The sequence below is a fragment of the Elephas maximus genome, chromosome 25, assembly GCF_024166365.1.
Source record: "Elephas maximus indicus isolate mEleMax1 chromosome 25, mEleMax1 primary haplotype, whole genome shotgun sequence".
Lineage (NCBI taxonomy): Eukaryota > Metazoa > Chordata > Mammalia > Proboscidea > Elephantidae > Elephas > Elephas maximus.
In genome coordinates this window covers 23325001-23342974 of record NC_064843.1, presented here as the reverse complement: position 1 = coordinate 23342974, position 17974 = coordinate 23325001, and the positions used below count along the sequence as shown (strand labels likewise).

General features: G+C 53.2%; 2 protein-coding genes across 2 annotated transcripts; one reads left to right on the top strand and one right to left on the bottom strand.

Annotated features, from left to right (window-relative positions):
• Window positions 1-5432: 5432 nt before the first annotated feature.
• Window positions 5433-6082, bottom strand: LOC126067832 (putative uncharacterized protein FLJ40606). Its single transcript, XM_049870090.1, has 2 exons — window positions 5767-6082; window positions 5433-5581 (listed from the first exon to the last, which is right to left on the bottom strand). Exons 1-2 carry the CDS (start codon window positions 6080-6082, stop codon window positions 5433-5435), a joined length of 465 nt encoding a protein of 154 aa, XP_049726047.1.
• PCIF1 (phosphorylated CTD interacting factor 1) lies at window positions 5857-16979 on the top strand. The gene is made up of 17 exons (XM_049869035.1): window positions 5857-5948; window positions 7878-8050; window positions 9397-9539; window positions 9630-9754; window positions 10875-11012; window positions 11202-11332; window positions 11458-11612; window positions 12286-12433; window positions 12515-12598; window positions 12869-12968; window positions 14024-14186; window positions 14904-15076; window positions 15237-15323; window positions 15406-15590; window positions 16297-16390; window positions 16489-16664; window positions 16748-16979. The coding sequence occupies exons 3-17, from the start codon at window positions 9416-9418 to the stop codon at window positions 16977-16979; spliced, it is 2115 nt and encodes a 704-aa protein (XP_049724992.1). The 5' UTR covers window positions 5857-5948; window positions 7878-8050; window positions 9397-9415.
• Window positions 16980-17974: the final 995 nt, after the last annotated feature.

Sequence of the window (17974 nt, the reverse complement as noted above, 5' to 3'; positions counted from 1 at the left end):
TGAGAAGTGTGGGGTTGAATTCTGCAGACGCAGCTTGTATTGGGGTAAACATCTTGGCTCTTGGCCATTCTGCCCTAAGTACAAAAATGGGAATTATAGAGAATAGGGGAAGGGAACCACCACAAATGCTCCCCACCCCCTGAGATGACCCCAACACCACGTGGGGATGCTGAGCACTAACCCAGGTTGTTGTTGTGTGCCACTGGGTCCATTCTGACTCATAGTGCTCCCTATGACAGAGTAGAACTGCCCCATAGGGCTTCCTAGGCTGTAATCTTTGTTGTTGTTGTTATTGTTACTAAGAATACACACAGCAAAACATACACCAATTCAACCGTTTCTACATGTACAATTCAGTGACATGGATTGCATTCTTCAAGTTGTGCAACTATTCTTACCCTCCGTTTTGAATTGTTCCTCCTTCATTAACAATCTTACTGCCCCTTAAGGTTCCTATCTAGTCTTTTGAGTTGTTTTTGTCACTTTGATCACAGATAGATAATTCTTAAAAGAGCACAATGCCCAAGGCAAAACTTTTTTACTAGTTAAGCTAAACTATTGTTTGGTTTTGAGAATACTTATTTTTGGTTTAAGATTTTAACAGGGGTTTATCCAGCCCCCATGGCTCCAGAAACTTTGGAGTCCATGTGCATTTGAAATTCTGTTCTCTATGGTGCCCCTTTGATCTGGATTCTTCTGTAAAATCTTTGATCAAAATGCTCAGCAGTGGTAGCTGGGCACCATCCACTTCTTCTGGTCTCACGGCAAAGGAGGCAGTTGTTCATGGAGGCAATTAGCCTCCTATTCCTGACTTGCCTTCTTCCTCTGTTGCTCCAGGCAAGTAGAGACCAATTATCGTGACTTTGATGGCTGCTTGCAAGATTTTAAGACCCCAGGCACTACACAACTAACTAGGTGGTAGAACAGGAGCACTAAGCATATGTTATTAGGCCAATTGACTGGGATGTCCCCTAGGCTGTAAGAACAGATCACCAGGTCTTTTCTCCTGCAGGGCAGCTGGTAGGGTTAAACCATGAACCTTTCCGTTAGCAGCCAAGCACTTAACCACTGTATCAACAGGCTCCTACTATCCCAGGACAGGGGCTGAATTTGGATTCCAAGGCCCTGGTCAGACCCGTACCTCCCATTCCCTGGAGATGCTCAGGCTGGCCAGTTCTCCAAACACACCATACCTTTCCACATCTCCAGGCCTTTCCACATGCTGTACCTGTCCCCTTTCTTGCCCACCTGGGAAATTCTATTCTTCCAGTAAGATTCAGCTCGTTGTCATCTCCCCTGTGTTCCCACAGCCCTGCGCCTGCCCTCAGGGACCTTGCCTCACTGGAGCAGAGGGTTTGCTTGAGAGTCTGCCTCCCCTGCAGCTCTGTGGGCTCCCTGACAACAAGGGGCCTGTCTTAATTACCACTTGTTCTCGAAGCTCTCAGAAAGGCCTCAGCACATAGTGGGCCCAGCTATGTGAGGTGGAGGAAGGGACCATCTGCACCACATCAGACACTAACAGGGCCTGGAACACCAAAGGAGCCTCCCTGTTCCCTTCAGCTATTCTTGGCCTGAATGGCATCTCTCATCTGGTCCCAGAATGACCAGGGAGCCCCTCCCTGTGGGAACCACAGTCTTGGGGTGGACTCCTCCCTTCCTTGGCTCTGCTGGTCAGGCCAACATGCCTTGGAAACTACCTTTGGGTTAAACTGCAAAACAGTCTGTGGGCAGCTCTAGCCCAGGCTGGTGGGTGGGGGCAACCCACAGCAGGACGTCAGGGGATGAAATGTATGGTTCCCTTCCAGCTGCTTCTTGCTATATTCATATATATATGAATGAGGGGGTGGAAAAGAATGAGGGGGTTAAGGTATGCGGCAACGTGGGCCTGTATATATATGTTTTTGCTTTAACTTGGAGGCTAGGCTTTGTCCTGAGTTGAGGCTGGGGTCCTCAGAGGCCCTGGAAGCTGGCTCCCAGACGAGACCGGCTACATAATTTTTGGGGCCCAATGCAAAATGAAAATACAGGGCCCCTTGTTAAAAAATTATTAAGCGTTTCAAGATGGCCACAGCAGAGCAGAAAACTAAGCCCTTCTAAAGCCAGCTGAAGGGAGCCTACTTCTCCAACCTCCTCTCCCAGCCCAGATCTGCTGATCTAGTGAAGCTTCCAGAAAAGATGCTGGAGTGTGTGAAGACCCCTGGGTTGTTGCTCAACTTGGTCATCCCCATCTTGGAAGAGGAGGACTCCAGATTGCTGGCAGACTCTGCCATAGGAAGCAATTCTGCTGTTCTTGGTGGCCCAAAGGGTGCTGCACTGGTGTTCCCACCACAGAAACCAGAGCCGGGAATAGGAACAGGGGTACCTTAAAAAGTCATTCAGACTTCAACCCAATGCCCTCTGTCTGCAGTCAACAAATGTTTACACGGGGTGAGGCATAGCCCCGGACATGGGGCCACAGGGGTGAGCAAGCCCTGGCCCTGCCCTTAAGCAGCCCATAGCCTAGTGGGGTAGTGACAAAAAAATGGACATGCACCATGAGCACAGGCTACTGTGGGAACACAGAGGGGACCTGACCTAGCCTGGGGTGGGGTGAGCCCAGGGAAGGCTGCCTGGTAGAGGTGACATCTACACTAAGACTTGAAGGATGAGTAGGCAAAGGGGTGGAAGAATGAGAGTAAATGGCATATTCAAAGGCCATAGGCCAAGAGAGAACTTGGCACATTCAGGGAAACTACAAGTAGTTCAAGATGGCTGGGACCAGATGAAGGAAAGATGGTTTGAGGGTTTAGATCATGAATAAAATGAATGTATTTTTTTTTTTTTTATGTGAAGTGCTTGGCTCACTGCCTGGTACACAGTAAATACTCCACCATAGTAGCCCTCATAGAATAAGCGTCTTGTAATTCTGGTCTTGTAAGCCAAGTTAAGGACTTGGGACTTTATCCTGTGGACAACAGGGAGACATTCAAGGGTTTTAAGCACAGAATGATTTGATCAGATTTGCAATATGACCAGATATAAAGAGATCCCCTGTGGCTGCAGGGTGGATTATGGACTAGGAGAGGAACAAGGCTCAAGGCCCAGAAGATTAGCTTGGAAACTATTGTAATAATCTAGAAATTACTGTATATATGTCATATACTTGTATATATGAATTGTATGTACGTATATAATATATAATCTATCTCTCAACAATATATAGTGGAAAAGAATACAGCAATGAAACGAACCAACCACAGCTCCTCCATGCAACGTGGATGACACAAGCATGATGTTGAGCAAAAGAAGCCAGACAGAAAATACTACTATATAATTCCATAAAGTTCAAGAAACAGGCAAAACTATAGTGTTTAGGGATGCATGAGCAGGTGATAAAACTACAAGAACAAGGAAGTCATGACCACAAAAATAATAGGACTGTGATTAAAAAAATTTACCCGGTGGTAATATTCAGTATCTTGACCTGAGTGATGATTACCTGAGTATTCTCTTCATGAAATACATTTATGCCTTATATTTACATTTGTTAGGGTTTACATTTATGTTTTATGCACTTTGTGTTATTCTCAACAAAAATTTTAAAAAATGGGACTTGATCAAAGGTAGTGAAAATGAGGACAGAGAGAAGTTAAGGTTGATTTTTTACTATATGCGGAAGACGAGATGAGGAATACATTTCACGAGGAACAAGTTTGAGGATCGAGGTGAAAGTGAAAAGCAATTTTTAACATACTGAGTAAACTTTTAAGATATTGAAGTGAAACGTCCAGAACCACTGTGTGAGCTCAGACAAGTCACTTCCCGAGTCGATTCCCTTCTCCATTAAAGAGGAAAGTGGTGTGGTTTTATGAAACCAGGTTTGGGTTTTGGCATTGGGAACCCTGAGCTTAAAATCCCCGTTCTGTTAGTTCATGGCTACTTCTAAACCTGGACAAGTATTTTATCCCTACCTGTTAATCCAGCCTCAGGTTCCTTATATGTTGTTGTGTGCTGCTGAGTCCATTCTGACTCATACCAAAAAAAACCCAAACCCGTTACAATTGCCTCATAGCGACCCGAAATGAGAGTAGAACTGCCCATAGGATTTCTAGGCTGTAATCTTTACAGAAGCAGATGACCAGGTCTTTTCTCCCTTGGAGTGGCTGGTGGGCTTGAACCACTTATCTTTTGGTTAGCTGTCCAGTACTTAACCCTTGCCACCAGCGTTTCACGTGTAGAATTGAGATAATTCCTACTAACGAGGTTCTTGGCAGAGGATTACATGGTAAAACAAAGAAATAAGCACATGCGATGTGCTTGGTTATCGATTGTTAAGAGATTATCAACAATGAATGTGAAAATATTTTGAAAACAAAAGAACAGGTAACGATTACTACACGGCTTTTACAGGTTATTTTAAGACCTAGCTGGAGAGCTTATAAAACTGGGCATTTTGTAGGCCTAAAAAAAATAATAATTTATTGTCCAAAAGAGCGCACTTTTGAGAAAGGAGGCAATATTAATTATGCCAGGACAAGAAGCAGAAACTAAGACTGTCTCAGGCAAAGGACATGTGGTCCCCCATGTAGATTATTAAATTTCCCAACTGAAATGTAAGCTCTGCAGGGGCAAGAACTGCTACACCTCAAATCTAAGAACAATCTGCACCACAAACCTGTGAAGTGATGATACATTTATTACTTATGATGAGCCAGTTACCATTACCAGTACTTTACATGCATCTCATTTAATTCTCACGCCATCTCTATGAGGTGGGCAGGCTTATCACCTTCCATCTTAGGAAGCCGAAGCTTAAAGGTCAAACAACTCCTTCAAGGTCATACATCTGGGCGGAGGAGCAGGGATTTGAACCCAATCAGACTGAGGAGAATCCATTCTTAACTACCATTCATACTACTGCCTCCGCTTTTGACACTCCTCCCCCCAACACACGCGCGCGCACACACACACACAGCTGCACGGGACCAGGCACCACGACACCACGACGTCACGCAGCCTCCGTTTCCACACAGCCAGCAGCAGTCGGACAGCAGGTGGCAACCTTCCCCTCCCTGGAAACTCCCACTGGGAGGTGTGTTTACTTGGGAATCCAGACGGAGGTAGAGCTGCCATCCTGAGTCGCCTGCTGGCTTGGGCACCCAGAATTGCCAGTCTGCTGCTGCGCTAACCCTAAGGCCGCCTACGGTCTCTGTTTAGAGTCCCAACCAGGCCAAAAGCCCTCTTTATTGTGTGTCCCCCCTGCAAGATTTAATTTTCTTCTACCCAAGAGCACTTGCGCAGCCTCACTACAGGAGAAAAGTTCGACGAGCCTGAAGCCTGAACAAGCGAAATGGCTGGAAACTCCTCCTGAGCACCCACGGGGCAAAGGCCCAGAAAGAGAAAGCAGCCCGCCGGAAATCACGAAGCCTCGCCAGGGCTTGGACCCGGGACCCCTAGGTCCAGAGCTGTGACGTCACCCGGCTCCGCCCCCGGGCCGGCGGCAGAGTCCGAGCCCCAACAGGCTCCGCAGCAGCCCCGAGCCCCCTGGTGCGCACACTCAGTCCGACTTTGCTGGCGGACCGCCCACCCGGGTTTTCAATCCCTTGGGGTGTGCAGGCGGGGGAAACTGAGGCAAGGAGGGTGTGAGTGTGCTCCTCCCTCCCTCAGTCCACACCCCAGGGCACGAAAAGCTGTTTCCCCACTTCCCAGACCCGGAGGGAGCAGCAGAGAAGAAGGGGAGGAAGGGGAGGGGGCCAAAGCAAGCAAGGTCTGAAAAGCCTGCCACACTCAAGATGGCGGCGCGGCCGCGACGAGGCCCCTCAGAGGCGGAACCAGCGCATGCGCAGCCCGGAGTCCCGGGCCGGGACACAAAATGGCGGCAGCGGCGCTGGGGAGGGCGAGGCGGAGGCGGCAAAACGGGCGGTCGAGCAGAACGTGTAGCCGCGTCCCCTCGAGTCCGCTCCGGGCAGGTAAGGGCCCCAGGAAGTAATGGTCCCGCCGCGAGCCGCGCCAGATTCCGGGGATCCGATGCCGGGAGGCAGCGGCCCCTCCGGCGCTTTCCGCTTGCGGCTGTCGCTTGCCCGGTCTCTGTCGCCGCCGCCATCTTAGGCCCGCGGATGGGTGGCCGGGCCGGTGGCCAGGGAGGGGAAGGTAGGCCCGGAGAGCGCAGGCGGAGCGGCCTCTAGGGCCCCTCCGCTGCTGCCGCCGCCACCGTCTTTGTGTCGGGCTCCGACTCTGAGTCGCTTCAGCCCGGGGGCGGGAGCGCGCGGCGGGGCGGGGGGCGGAGCCCGGGAGATGGGCCGGCGCGCGCGCGCCAAACAACCCGCCCCCGCTGAGGTTGGGGGAGGTAGAGGTGCACGCGCGCTGCAGCTCGCCTCACGCATCGTTCGCGCGCCTGCGCGCTTTGCGAGCCCTTTGACTCCTCCCTGCGGGGTCGAAGGATTCTGATTGGCCCATTCTTGAGACGCTCCCGCCCCATTCTCCTCCAATCCCGGAATCGGACTCCCTTCTTCTGGTGGGTTCTTCGGGTTGCGCAGATACAGTTGTTTATCCTTAAGCTGCTCTGCACCTCTGAGATTGCGGTATGCGTGGGGGTCGGGAAGCCACAGAATGAATAAAAACGTTATCTTAAGAAATAGTTATCTCTTACTGAGAATGTTCAATGTGTTGGACTCTACGCATAGAAACCAAGGAGGTCGAATGATTGTGGTTTATAAGCCTGAAAGCACAGAAGAGTCTGGAATCCGAGTCTGTCCAGCTCCAGAGCTGGTACTTCGGCCACAGACCTGCTGCACTCAAATCACGTGGGGAATTAAAAAAAAAAATTTTTTTTTTCTTTTAATGGTAAAATCTTCAAACGGTGTAAAGTGAAAAAGCCGTGCTGTCTCCCGGTCCTACTCTTGGGATGCATTTAAAAAAATACAAGTTCTTGTGTACCTCCTTTCCCCGTTTCTTAGTCATAAGATTTAGACTGGGGCACGGGACTCAGTTTTTTGACAAGCCCCAGGCGACTGTGATGCACAGACAGTGTTGGAAACGGCAGTGCTCCGTTTGGCCTCGCTAGCTGTGCCTCTTCTGCACAGTTAATTTACCTCCTGGTGCATCAGTGTCACGGAATATTTCTTGGGGAAAAAGACTTTTAAATAAACATGAACAAGATGTGCTATATAATGCATTTGCACTTTTTTTTTTTTACGGACGTTATTCACTTTATGTGGGTCGCTTGGGACCGTGGCCCCAGATCTGTGATGTGTGTTTTTCTCTGATCTTAGGGGTACTTTTAAGGAGCCATGGTAGTGCAATACCTTAGCGCTTGGCTGCTAACCAAAAGGTCGGCAGTTTGAACCCACCCAGAGGCTCCGTGGGAGAAAGACCTGGCGATCTGCTCCCAGAAAGATTACAGCCAAGAAAACTCTATAGGGCAGTTGTACTCTGTCACACAGGATTACTGTGCACCGAAATTGACTCTACTGCACACAACAACAACGGGTACTTTGGTTGGCTAGACTGGGTACAAAATTTGTAGGGCCGGTGCACAATGAAAGCATGGGGCCCTTTGTTGAAAAACTATTAAGAATTTCCAGATAGTGACAGCAAAGGGTTAGCCAAGTGCAGGGCCCTTCTGAATACAGGGGCCCTGTGAGACTGCCGTAACTAGGAATCCCTGTCGGTTGGACAGCTTGAGAAGTACCATTTTCATCCCCTGAATCGCCAGATGCCCCCGCAGTGTGTCTTACCCTATCCCGGGGGTTCCCACCTTGCTCTGTGGCCTTGCCCCTCTTGCTGTTGTCCTTGTCCTGGGGCCTCCCTCCTTGCTCTGTGCCCTTGCCGCCTTCCTATTGTCCCCGTCCTTTGCCATCTCACAGGTCTGTGACTCTCTCCTTCTGTTTGCTCTCCAGCTGCTGACGCAAGGAGTCCCCTGAGCCCCCGTCCACTCCACTGCTGACCAGCCCAGTCATCTGTGCTGAGCCTTCCTGCAGGCCTCCCTTCTGCCTCTGTGGGACCCTGTGACGGGGGGTCCATCCGGCCAGAGAAGAAAACCCTCTCATGCTAGCATTGCAGACCCCAGAGGGTGAGAGAGAGGGGGACCTCATTCAACCTTCAAACCTGTGGGCTCAGCCCCCAAGGCACCGGGATTCCCTCCTCCCCAAGAGAACCAAGGCAGCTACAGTCTTTCTTTTCTCCCCTTGGTCAGGGATTCCAGACCTGTCTGTTACCGAAACCCCTTTTGTTGTATATGTGTCCTTTTGCCTCCTGCATTTTTATCTGCCAGACTGTACCTATGACATAACCATTTTTCCCGTTCTAAATTAACAATTAACGTTTATAATCGAGTGTAAAATAAAAATCAGTGTCCCAACGATTCCTACCATGTCGTCAACAGCCAATCAGAGCTTCTGATCAGCAAGAGATAATGTGACCACACTGAGTTGATAAAGTTTCAGCAAGCAAAGATAATTGATGTTTAAACTTGGCTTTGTGGTCTTTTTGTGGGTAAATGTTTGATTTCTTTTGGGTGTTGTGACATATTGAAAACAGCTTTCACATCACCAGCCCCATCTCATTTGGCCTCCCAGGAGCGCAGCTCCCCCAGGGTGGGAAGCACATTGAGGTTGAGGCTTATGCCGGCTGTGCTGTGGGTGGGGGTGGCAGGGAATACAAATCCAAAGGAGCTGACCTCCTTGCTGGTACTTCAGGTAAATTTTCACCTGGGGATTATGAAGGCCTGAATTAGATATTCTTTCTGAGTCCCACTGGTTCTATTAGTAACAGATTGCTTCTTGCCCTCTAGTGTATAGTGGGGCACCCAATTAGATCCCGTGCTCCCTCCCTAGCTGTGCTTTGTTCCAGTTCCAGTTCACTGCACGGCCGCAAGGACAGGAAGGAATGACTATTCCCTCTTGTAGGAATAGCATCTCAAGGCTAGGCCCTGTTCTGTCTTGACTGGCACTCTTGGTGCTTTGTAAATACTTGCAGAATAAATTGAGCTCTTCTTGGAGCCAGTTACCATGCTAAGCACTGGAGAGAGCGTTATATTGCACCCAATTTCTAGTCTTGGGAGTTCTGGTAGGCTACAGTGTACTGGGGGGACACACCGAGTTGACAGACCAGATCACGTGAGTGCTAAGATGGACGTGCTCGTGGTCCTGAGGAAAGGCTCAGACCACTTAGCATGGGGAATCAAGGAAGGCTTTCAGGGGGGGGTGAACTTGGTGGCAGCCAAGCAGAGAACTGGGGGAAGATTCCAGGCAGCGGGAGTGAACTAATTTTATAGGTGAGGGAACTGCAATCTAGACCCCAGGGCTCCTTTCTACCCTTCTGAGGGTGGTCACGGGGTTGTGACTGGTGGGTGGGTGGGGGTAGAACTGACCTACATGCCTTGCTGGCCCTGACACCCTTTGGTCCTCTGTATGGCAGGTCCTGTGTGGGTGTTGAGATGGCCAATGAGAATCACGGCAGCCCCCGGGAGGAGGCATCCCTGCTGAGTCACTCCCCAGGCACCTCCAATCAGAGCCAGCCCTGCTCTCCAAAGCCCATCCGCCTGGTGCAGGACCTCCCAGGTACTGGCAGGGGGCAGTGGTGGGGTGGTGTGGGAGCAAAGGCACTGGGGAGCAGCTCTGAGCATGGCTGGGCCCCGTGCTTGTTTGCAGAGGAGCTGGTACATGCTGGCTGGGAGAAGTGCTGGAGCAGGAGGGAGAACCGTCCCTACTACTTCAACCGATTCACTAACCAGTCCCTGTGGGAGATGCCCGTACTGGGCCAGCACGACGTGATTGTGAGTGCCAGCCTCAGGCGGGTCTCCGGCCAGCCTGGGGGCTTCCCAGAATATACCCTGAGCAGCTATTATGCCCCCAGCCCTGGGCTGCCCTGGGCCAGGACCTGGGGATACAGCGACAAGCAAGACAGATACAGTCCTTGTCCTCATGGAATCTACATTCTAATAGGGGAGACTGACAAGTAAACACTGTTACAGTGATAGAGTGTGATACTGAACTACTTCCTGCCGGTCATGGGGCCAGTGATACAGTGAGTCAGATGTGGTCCAGCTCCAGGGCTGGATGGGGACAGGCAGTGACCGAATTGACCACAGGATTGCAGCTGAGGCACTTAGATGAAGAAGAGTGGATGCAAGAGTCTCTCAGGGGAAGACTGGCCTGGGGGGAGGGGAGGTGGGGCAGGAAAAGCTGCTCTGAGAATTAGTGGTGGGAATGTGAGCAAGGCGAAGGTGGTGAGAAGAGTGAACCAGGGACTGAAATGGCAGTGTGATGGGGCAGGACAGGCATGGAATGTCTGGCAGGAACAGGGGCTTTTAGGTCCCTTAGTTGGCACAGACTTCCTTCACTGGGCACAGTCAAGCCAGTGGGCATCCCCATTTTGCAGATGAAGATACTGAGGCAAAAGAAGGGGAAATGACTGACCCAAGATCTCACAGAGCAGGACTTGTACCGTGATCTGACTTCAGGGCCACATGGATGAGTGTGAACACATAATTTCAAGGTTACGAAAGTGCCATCCATAAGGGCCTCATGTTTTTACAATCAAGCATTTCTTGTATTTTTCTTTTCGTCTTGGTTCTTAAGGAAAAGGAATTAACACGGGCTGAGCACTGATCCCACGCTAGATACGTTAAACAAGTTTATATTCACGGACTTATTTAATAGTCCTCTCAGTGGTGACGTTGGGCTCAGTGTGGCTGTTTGGAAGGTGAGGGAAGAGGAAGTAACTCCATGGCCATGGCAACACAGCTAGCAGGTAGCAGGCAGGAGTGGAGTCCAAGACTCCTCTGCTCCCCTCCACGGAGCAGAGGTAGGGGGCGGGAGGCAGCAGGAGTCCGCAGGACTGGGGCTCTCACACCACTGGCCCCAGTTGCAACTCTGCTGGTCTCCCTCCACTAGTCGGACCCTTTGGGGCTGAATGCGACCCCACTGCCCCAAGACTCGAGCTTGGTGGACAATCCCCCGGCTGAGAACAAGCCCCGAAAGCGGCAGCTCTCGGAAGAGCAGCCAAGCGGCAATGGTGTGAAGAAGGCCAAGGTGAGTGTCTGCCCCTCAGGACCTGGCAGTGAGCAGTCAGCTCAGGCAGGCAGCCAGCAGGTCCCTGCAAGGGCTGGGCAGCAGCATGATGGTCAGGAGGGGGCCCGGCCCTGGGTCACCAGGTGTTGGAGTGTTGGAGCCTATCACTAATCTTCCTAGTCTCATGCCTCTGCAATTCTCTTGCTCCAGATTGAAATGCTTGCGACACCCACGAGCCAGTCAGTGCCCAGCTCCCCCAGTGTGCCAGGAACCCCAACCCTGAAGATTTGGGGTGCATCCCCTGAAGATAAACAGCAGGCAGCTCTCCTCCGGCCCACTGAGTGAGGCTTGGGGCACCCACTGCTGATGCCCAGGCTGTCTGGGACTATGGGTCTGGTGGTGGTGGGCAGGGCACTTCACCAGCTCCGTTTGCTACTTTCCTCATTGCTCCTGTCTGTGTCCCAAGGGTGTACTGGGATCTAGACATCCAGACCAATGCTGTCATCAAGCACCGGGGGCCTTCGGAGGTGCTGCCCCCGCACCCCGAGGTGGAGCTGCTCCGCTCCCAGCTCATCCTGAAGCTCCGGCAGCACTACCGGGAGCTGTGCCAGCAGCGAGAGGGTAACTGCTCCCGGGCTGCGACCTCCCTCTTTCGTTCCCATCCACCATTAGGAAGGATGGGACATTGGCTGGGTGGGCTTGAGGAGGGAACAGTGGAGCCCGGTGGTTAAAAGAGTGTGTGCTGTGGAAGGGACAGACCTGCTGGAGTTCCAGCTCCCCTAACTGCTGGCTTTGTGATCTGGGACTCAGCTCTGCACCTCAGTTCCCTCATCTGTAAAATAGAAAGAGTAACAGTGCCTACCTACGAGGGTGGCTGGGATAGTAACAGTGAAAGTAGTCATCAACTCGTCCATAGTACTGTGTGCCAGGCACTGTTCCAGGCTCTCCTGCATACCTGTAAAAAGCCTACACCTCACAGATTATTATGAGGAGTACGTGATAAAGGATAAGTGCTCAATAAACTACAGCCTTTATTACTTATAATTAGTAAATAAATTTGCTTAACTTTGCTGAAACATAAGACTCCCTGCCCTTTTTCTTTTTTTAATCTAATACTTGACACACCTTAAAACCAGCGATTCTCAGAATATACTTTGGAAAATGCTGTCTAGGATGTAAACTTCTGAAGTGACAGCGCTCAAGTCTTACCATTGTACTCCCAATGCCCTACACGTGTGCCAGGCCCCAGGCAACACTCTCGGTCCAGACCTTCATCAGCTCTCCTGTCCCGCAGGCATCGAACCTCCCCGGGAATCTTTCAACCGCTGGATGCTGGAGCGCAAGGTGGTAGACAAAGGATCAGACCCTCTGTTGCCAAGCAACTGTGAACCAGTCGTGTCGCCTTCCATGTTTCGCGAAATCATGAATGACATTCCCATCAGGTACAGCCCCACAGCTGGGGAGGACCTGGGCCATCTGGCTCCTGTTAGAAGAGCTCCAACGCCTCCCGCTCTCTAACCCAGGTTATCCCGAATCAAGTTCCGGGAGGAAGCCAAGCGCCTGCTCTTTAAGTATGCAGAGGCTGCCAGGCGGCTCATCGAATCCAGGTTTGGCTCTCTCCTCGTGCCCCAGGCAAGATGGGTGTGTGACTGGAGGGGGTAGATTGGAGGCCACCTTCCCCACTGTCACTCAGGGCTCTGTCATTGCTCTTGGTGGCAGAAGTGGGACCAGCTCCCAGAGGCAGAGCACAAGGGCTCTGGTGAAAGTCTGGGGGTTGATGGCCCTTTACCATGCCCCGGGGGGTATGGGCACAGACACCTTAACAGCCAGCCTAGTGCAGAGCTGAGCCACCTATTTCTCTCCCCATTACCTGGCAGGAGTGCATCCCCTGACAGCAGGAAGGTGGTAAAGTGGAACGTGGAAGACACCTTCAGCTGGCTGCGGAAGGACCACTCGGCCTCCAAGGAGGACTACATGGTGAGTGGGCGCTAGAGCAAGCTTAAAGGTCCTTCAGCCGCTTCCTCCAGGAAGCCTCAAGAAGCCTCTTGCCTGCCCCCAGCTTGTTCTTATGCAACACGGCAGCCCTTGATGCCCAACAGTCCCCAGACTCATGAATATGCAGATGTTTGCCCAGGTTCCTGGCCTTCTCCCAAAATACATTTCCGTTAATGGAATCCTGTGCTTGGCCACACACAAGTAGCTGCCTCTTCGGCTTAATGAATACTCCACATTTCCCTTGAGGACATTTTTGGAAACAGATTGACAGACTACTATTTCTTGTGTGTGTGTGTGTGTTCATATCACAGTTAAGAGCTACTACCCCCAAATTCATCCCTTCTCTTAAGGTGTCCAAATAATTCTGTTTTCTGGCCAAGACCCATCACTTCTTAAGCTTCTCCACTAGCACTAGCAATGGGCTTTCTTTTCAGGGCCATTTTTCACAAGAGACCAGGTTTGGCACTTCACGCTAGTAACTGTGCACTTGACACGTAGAGTGACCAAGGTAGGTGTGTGCGCTCACTAGCCAGAGGGACTCACCTCCACTCGACAGGCTCATGTGATTCAGCAAAACTACAAATGCCTATAGTCATCCTTGCAAGTAGCTAAAAGCTCAAATTTCAAAGCTGCTGTGACTAAGTACCCCGTTTTGTAATGTCTCGCACCCCAACAGACAGCAAACACTTTGTAAGTTGGGACTGTCCCCAGTCTGTTTCCCCAGCACCTTATCATGGGGTAGGGCACAGTTTAATGCCCACAGTAAGTACTGGGCATTTATTGGACACTTATATGCCAGGGACTTGGTAAACCCTTACACAGAATGACCACATCTGATAGTCAAACCACCACCTTAGGTAAGTATTTCATGTTCCCTCAACAGTAGAGGAATAAGGCTGAGAGAAGCCAAGGGATTTGTCCAAATGACACAGTTTGTAAGAGAGCCAGGTTTCAAAATGGGGGCCTGCCCTTCCCCTACTGGCCCAACAGAGGCCCTCAGCCGCCTGCTAGAGCCCTGATAGTAGCGTCTCCCCCAGGACCGCCTGGAGCACCTGCGGAGGCAGTGCGGCCCCCACGTCTCAGCTGCAGCCAAGGACTCTGTGGAAGGCATCTGCAGCAAGATCTACCACATCTCCCTGGAGTACGTCAAACGGATCCGTGAGAAGCACCTTGCCGTCCTCAAGGAAAACAACATCCCAGGTAGGGAGGTGGGGACAGGCAGTGGGGGGGCAGGGGTGGCTGTGATGGCTCTACTCTGTGTCCCTGGCCCTGGTGGAAGGAAGAAGTGAGGCTGGACCTCCAGGCCATGGGCTGGTCTGGGGAGCGCATTCCTCCCAAGAGGGGTGTTTTAGTGTGGGGTGAGGAAGCTTCAGCACAGGCCAGGAATGAGAGAGGTGATGCTAGAGGGAGTGCCAGAGTTGGTGGACCTGGGTTTCCCTCTGTTCGCTTCATGCTTCAAGCCTCAGTCCCCAGACTGAGGTGTCGTGCCTGCCCTGGGGTTGTGTGAGGATTCAAAGTGTATAGCTCCTAAGGATCTTAAGGCAGGCGCTGTAGCTGTTGTGAACGAAAGGCAGCCCTGGCGCTCCTGCCAGGCAGCAGGGCCACAGACCCAAGCCAGCTCCCTCTCCAGATGGCAAACTGGGGCATACTGCATACTTAGCGTGCTGACGCGGGCCACCAGATCCTGCCCTGCCAATTGCCTGTTTTTCTCCTAAATGACTTTTGCTCCCTGTGTTACTGCCTGAGCCACGGTTGACTCCTCTGTGGAATGGCATTCACCTCCCTTCATCACTGGGAGGCTTTAGTGCACACTTGGAGACTTAGCACACAGTGGGCCCTGGGCTGTCTGGGGTGAGAATGAGCAAAGCCAGGCAGGGGCCTGGGCAGGCCAGTCCTCACTGCTCTCGCTGTCCACAGAGGAGGTGGAGGCCGCCGAGGTGGAGCCCCGCCTTGTGTACTGCTACCCGGTACGGCTGGCCGTGTCTGCACCGCCCATGCCCAGTGTGGAGATGCACATGGAGAACAACGTGGTCTGCATACGGTATAAGGGCGAGATGGTCAAGGTCAGCCGCAACTACTTCAGCAAGCTGGTAAGAGTTGCGTGCGGGGTGGGCTGGGCAGGTCTCCACCGATGGGAGAAGCATCTTAGCTGATGGGACAAGTTGGGGCCCAGGGTCTTTGTTGACCTCAGCAGGAGGTCAGAGATGAGGGACTCGGGCCTTGTTGAGACCCACCGCTTTTTGTCCACAGTGGCTCCTTTATCGCTATAGCTGCATTGATGACTCCGCCTTTGAGAAGTTCCTGCCCCGGGTCTGGTGTCTCCTCCGACGGTACCAGGTACAGGCCCGGGCAGTAGGGGGAGGACTCCCCTGGAGGGAGTGGGGAGGCCTAGTCAGATGGTGACTGCGCCACTCTGCAGATGATGTTTGGCGTGGGCCTGTACGAGGGCACGGGCCTGCAGGGCTCACTGCCCGTGCACGTCTTCGAGGCCCTCCACCGGCTCTTCGGCGTCAGCTTCGAGTGCTTCGCCTCACCCCTCAACTGCTACTTCCGCCAGTACTGCTCTGCCTTTCCTGACACAGACGGCTACTTCGGCTCCCGCGGGTGAGAGCCAGGGGCTGCTAGCCCCATTCTGCCCGGAGCCCACCTGGTCACCGCATAATACTCTAGGGCTTTAGAGCCAGGCAGGCTAGGGTGTACTCCCTGCCTTTACCACATATATTTCACATATAGCTGTGAGGCCTCAGGAACCTCTCAGCTTTTCTCATGCCGTGGGTAAGCATGTGGCACCCCTGACTGGCCGCTCTGTCTCTCAGGGAATTAGCTCAGGTGTAGGTAGGCATGTGGCATCCCCTAACTGGCCGCTGTGTCTCTCAGGGAATTAGCTCAGGTGTGGAATAGGAACGCCTAATCCAGGCACTGAGGAATGAAAAGTGTAACAGAGCCCCAAAACTTAAAGAGACTAGAGGTGGGGATGAGCACGGGTGTCAGGAGAGGATAATGCTGCCTCCAGGAGGAGGAAGTGGCCGCTGGGGGGCTGGGCGGGGGAATCTCAGCAGCTGGGGGTTCCTGGGCCCAGTGTTGTGTTTTGGGGGCAGTGGGGTCAGAGTTGGATTTGAAGCCCCACGCCTCCACCAGCTAACTCATGGACTTGGGCACCTGAGCCTCTTAGAGTCTCTGTCCTCACCCCAGGGTGGGGCAGGAGGGAGATGTCCACTAAGGGTAGATGACCAGGGGTACCTCGTCAAGTGTTCCATGTGATGGTCCCCGTTTTGGCTGAGGGACTGGAGATGCTCACCTCTGTCCCCAGGCCCTGCCTGGACTTCTCCCCACTGAGTGGCTCCTTTGAGGCCAACCCGCCGTTCTGCGAGGAGCTCATGGATGCCACGGTCTCGCACTTCGAGGTAGGTGGACTGCTGCTAGGTCAGCAGGGGGCCAGCCAGCCAGGTTGCCAGCCACTGGAAGGGCAGACCCTGACATCCACTCTGTGCCCCTCCCACAGAAACTGCTCGAGAGCTCCTTGGAGCCCCTGTCCTTCATTGTGTTCATCCCCGAGTGGCGAGAACCCCCCACCCCGGCGCTCACCCGCATGGAGCAGAGCCGCTTCAAACGCCACCAGCTGGTCCTGCCCGCCTTCGAGCACGAGTACCGCAGCGGTTCCCAGCACATCTGCAAGAAGTGGGTGTCCAGGGAAGGCAGGGGTCGGAGGGCCGGGCTGGCCTCCAGGCGAGCCCGCCCTGAGCGATGCCTTTGCTCGGCAGGGAGGAAATGCACTACAAGGCGGTCCACAACACAGCAGTGCTCTTCCTGCAGAACGAGCCAGGCCACGCCAAGTGGGGGCCGACGCCCGAGCGGCTGCAGGAGCTGAGCGCTGCCTACCGGCAGTCAGGCCGCAGCCACAGCTCCAGCTCTTCCTCGTCGTCCTCCTTGGAGGCCAAGGACCGGGACTCGGGCCGGGAGCAGGGCCCTAGCCGCGAGCCTCACCCCACTTAGCACACCATGCTGGGAGGAGGAGCCCAGGGTGCTGGTATGGACTGCTGGGACTCAGGCCTCTTGGGGCTGAGTGGACCCCAGGGCCCTCCCCCTGAGGTGGCAGCGGAACTCAGGCTGCCAACGACATAGGAAGATTATGGCTCCACCAGGGGTCCCCTCCCTGCCTCATCCCCCAATGCCACACCTTGAACTCACTCCAAGTCCCCTGTACATAGGCCCTGATGCCTCCCTCTCCCACATCCCAGCCCTCCTGGTGCCAGTTTGTTTCATTCATAAAAGGAAATACAGAAACCCACCCAAGAATGCTTGAGGGTCTTGAGGGCAGAGAAGGCTGAGGAACCTGTAGCTACTTCTGGGACCATACCCTCGACATCCAGGCTCACCTTCTCCTGGCCCTTGGGCCTTCACACCCACCCAGGGCCCCAGTGTCATCCTTCTCACCTGGCATCCCCACCCCGCTGGTCCCTGAGGTTTGGCAGTGCCCACAGGCCTGCAGAGCCCTTCGTCATCCAGCCCCAAGCCCCGCACGCCTGTCCTGGGTCTGCACTGACACTCAGGAGTGGAGGGCTGGAGGCTATACCCAGACTAACAGCCAGACTTGCTGCTCTGGAGCCACCACAGCAAGTGGGCAGCCAGGCTCCACAGGCCTCTTGGCAGCTCATCCATCTCCCGCTTTCAGGCCTCTGCCCCAAGAATCTGCCCAGTTGTCGGGCCCTGTACTTACAGAGGCAGGGAAACTGCACGGTACAGCCACTCCCACCCTCCGTGGGCTGTTAATAGGCTCCGCCTTCCTCTGCTTCCTAGGTCCTTGCCTGGCTCAGGCTGTAGCAGCAAGTAGACAAAGTAAGCTGGCCAGGGCTGGACTCTGGTCCCTTTATTGAGACTGAGGGGCCAGTGGGTCCATCCAAACAAAAATAAAGTTCTCTCCCAAAGCCTGCCTGCAGGCTGGGCACCCAGCAAGTCCTGGCTGGGGCCCATGGCTGCCCCCAACCCCA

Bases quoted from the DNA above. Each gene is read 5' to 3' on its own strand.
- LOC126067832 (XM_049870090.1), bottom strand. From the start codon at position 6,082: ATGGCGGCGGCGACAGAGACCGGGCAAGCGACAGCCGCAAGCGGAAAG. The intron at 5,582-5,766 runs GTGTGGCAGGCT...GCACACCCCAAG, and splicing joins CGGCCGCGCCGCCATCTTGA to GGATTGAAAACCCGGGTGGG.
- PCIF1 (XM_049869035.1), top strand. From the start codon at position 9,416: ATGGCCAATGAGAATCACGGCAGCCCCCGGGAGGAGGCATCCCTGCTG. The intron at 11,013-11,201 runs GTGAGTGTCTGC...CTCTTGCTCCAG, and splicing joins ATGGTGTGAAGAAGGCCAAG to ATTGAAATGCTTGCGACACC. The intron at 15,324-15,405 runs GTACAGGCCCGG...GCCACTCTGCAG, and splicing joins GTCTCCTCCGACGGTACCAG to ATGATGTTTGGCGTGGGCCT.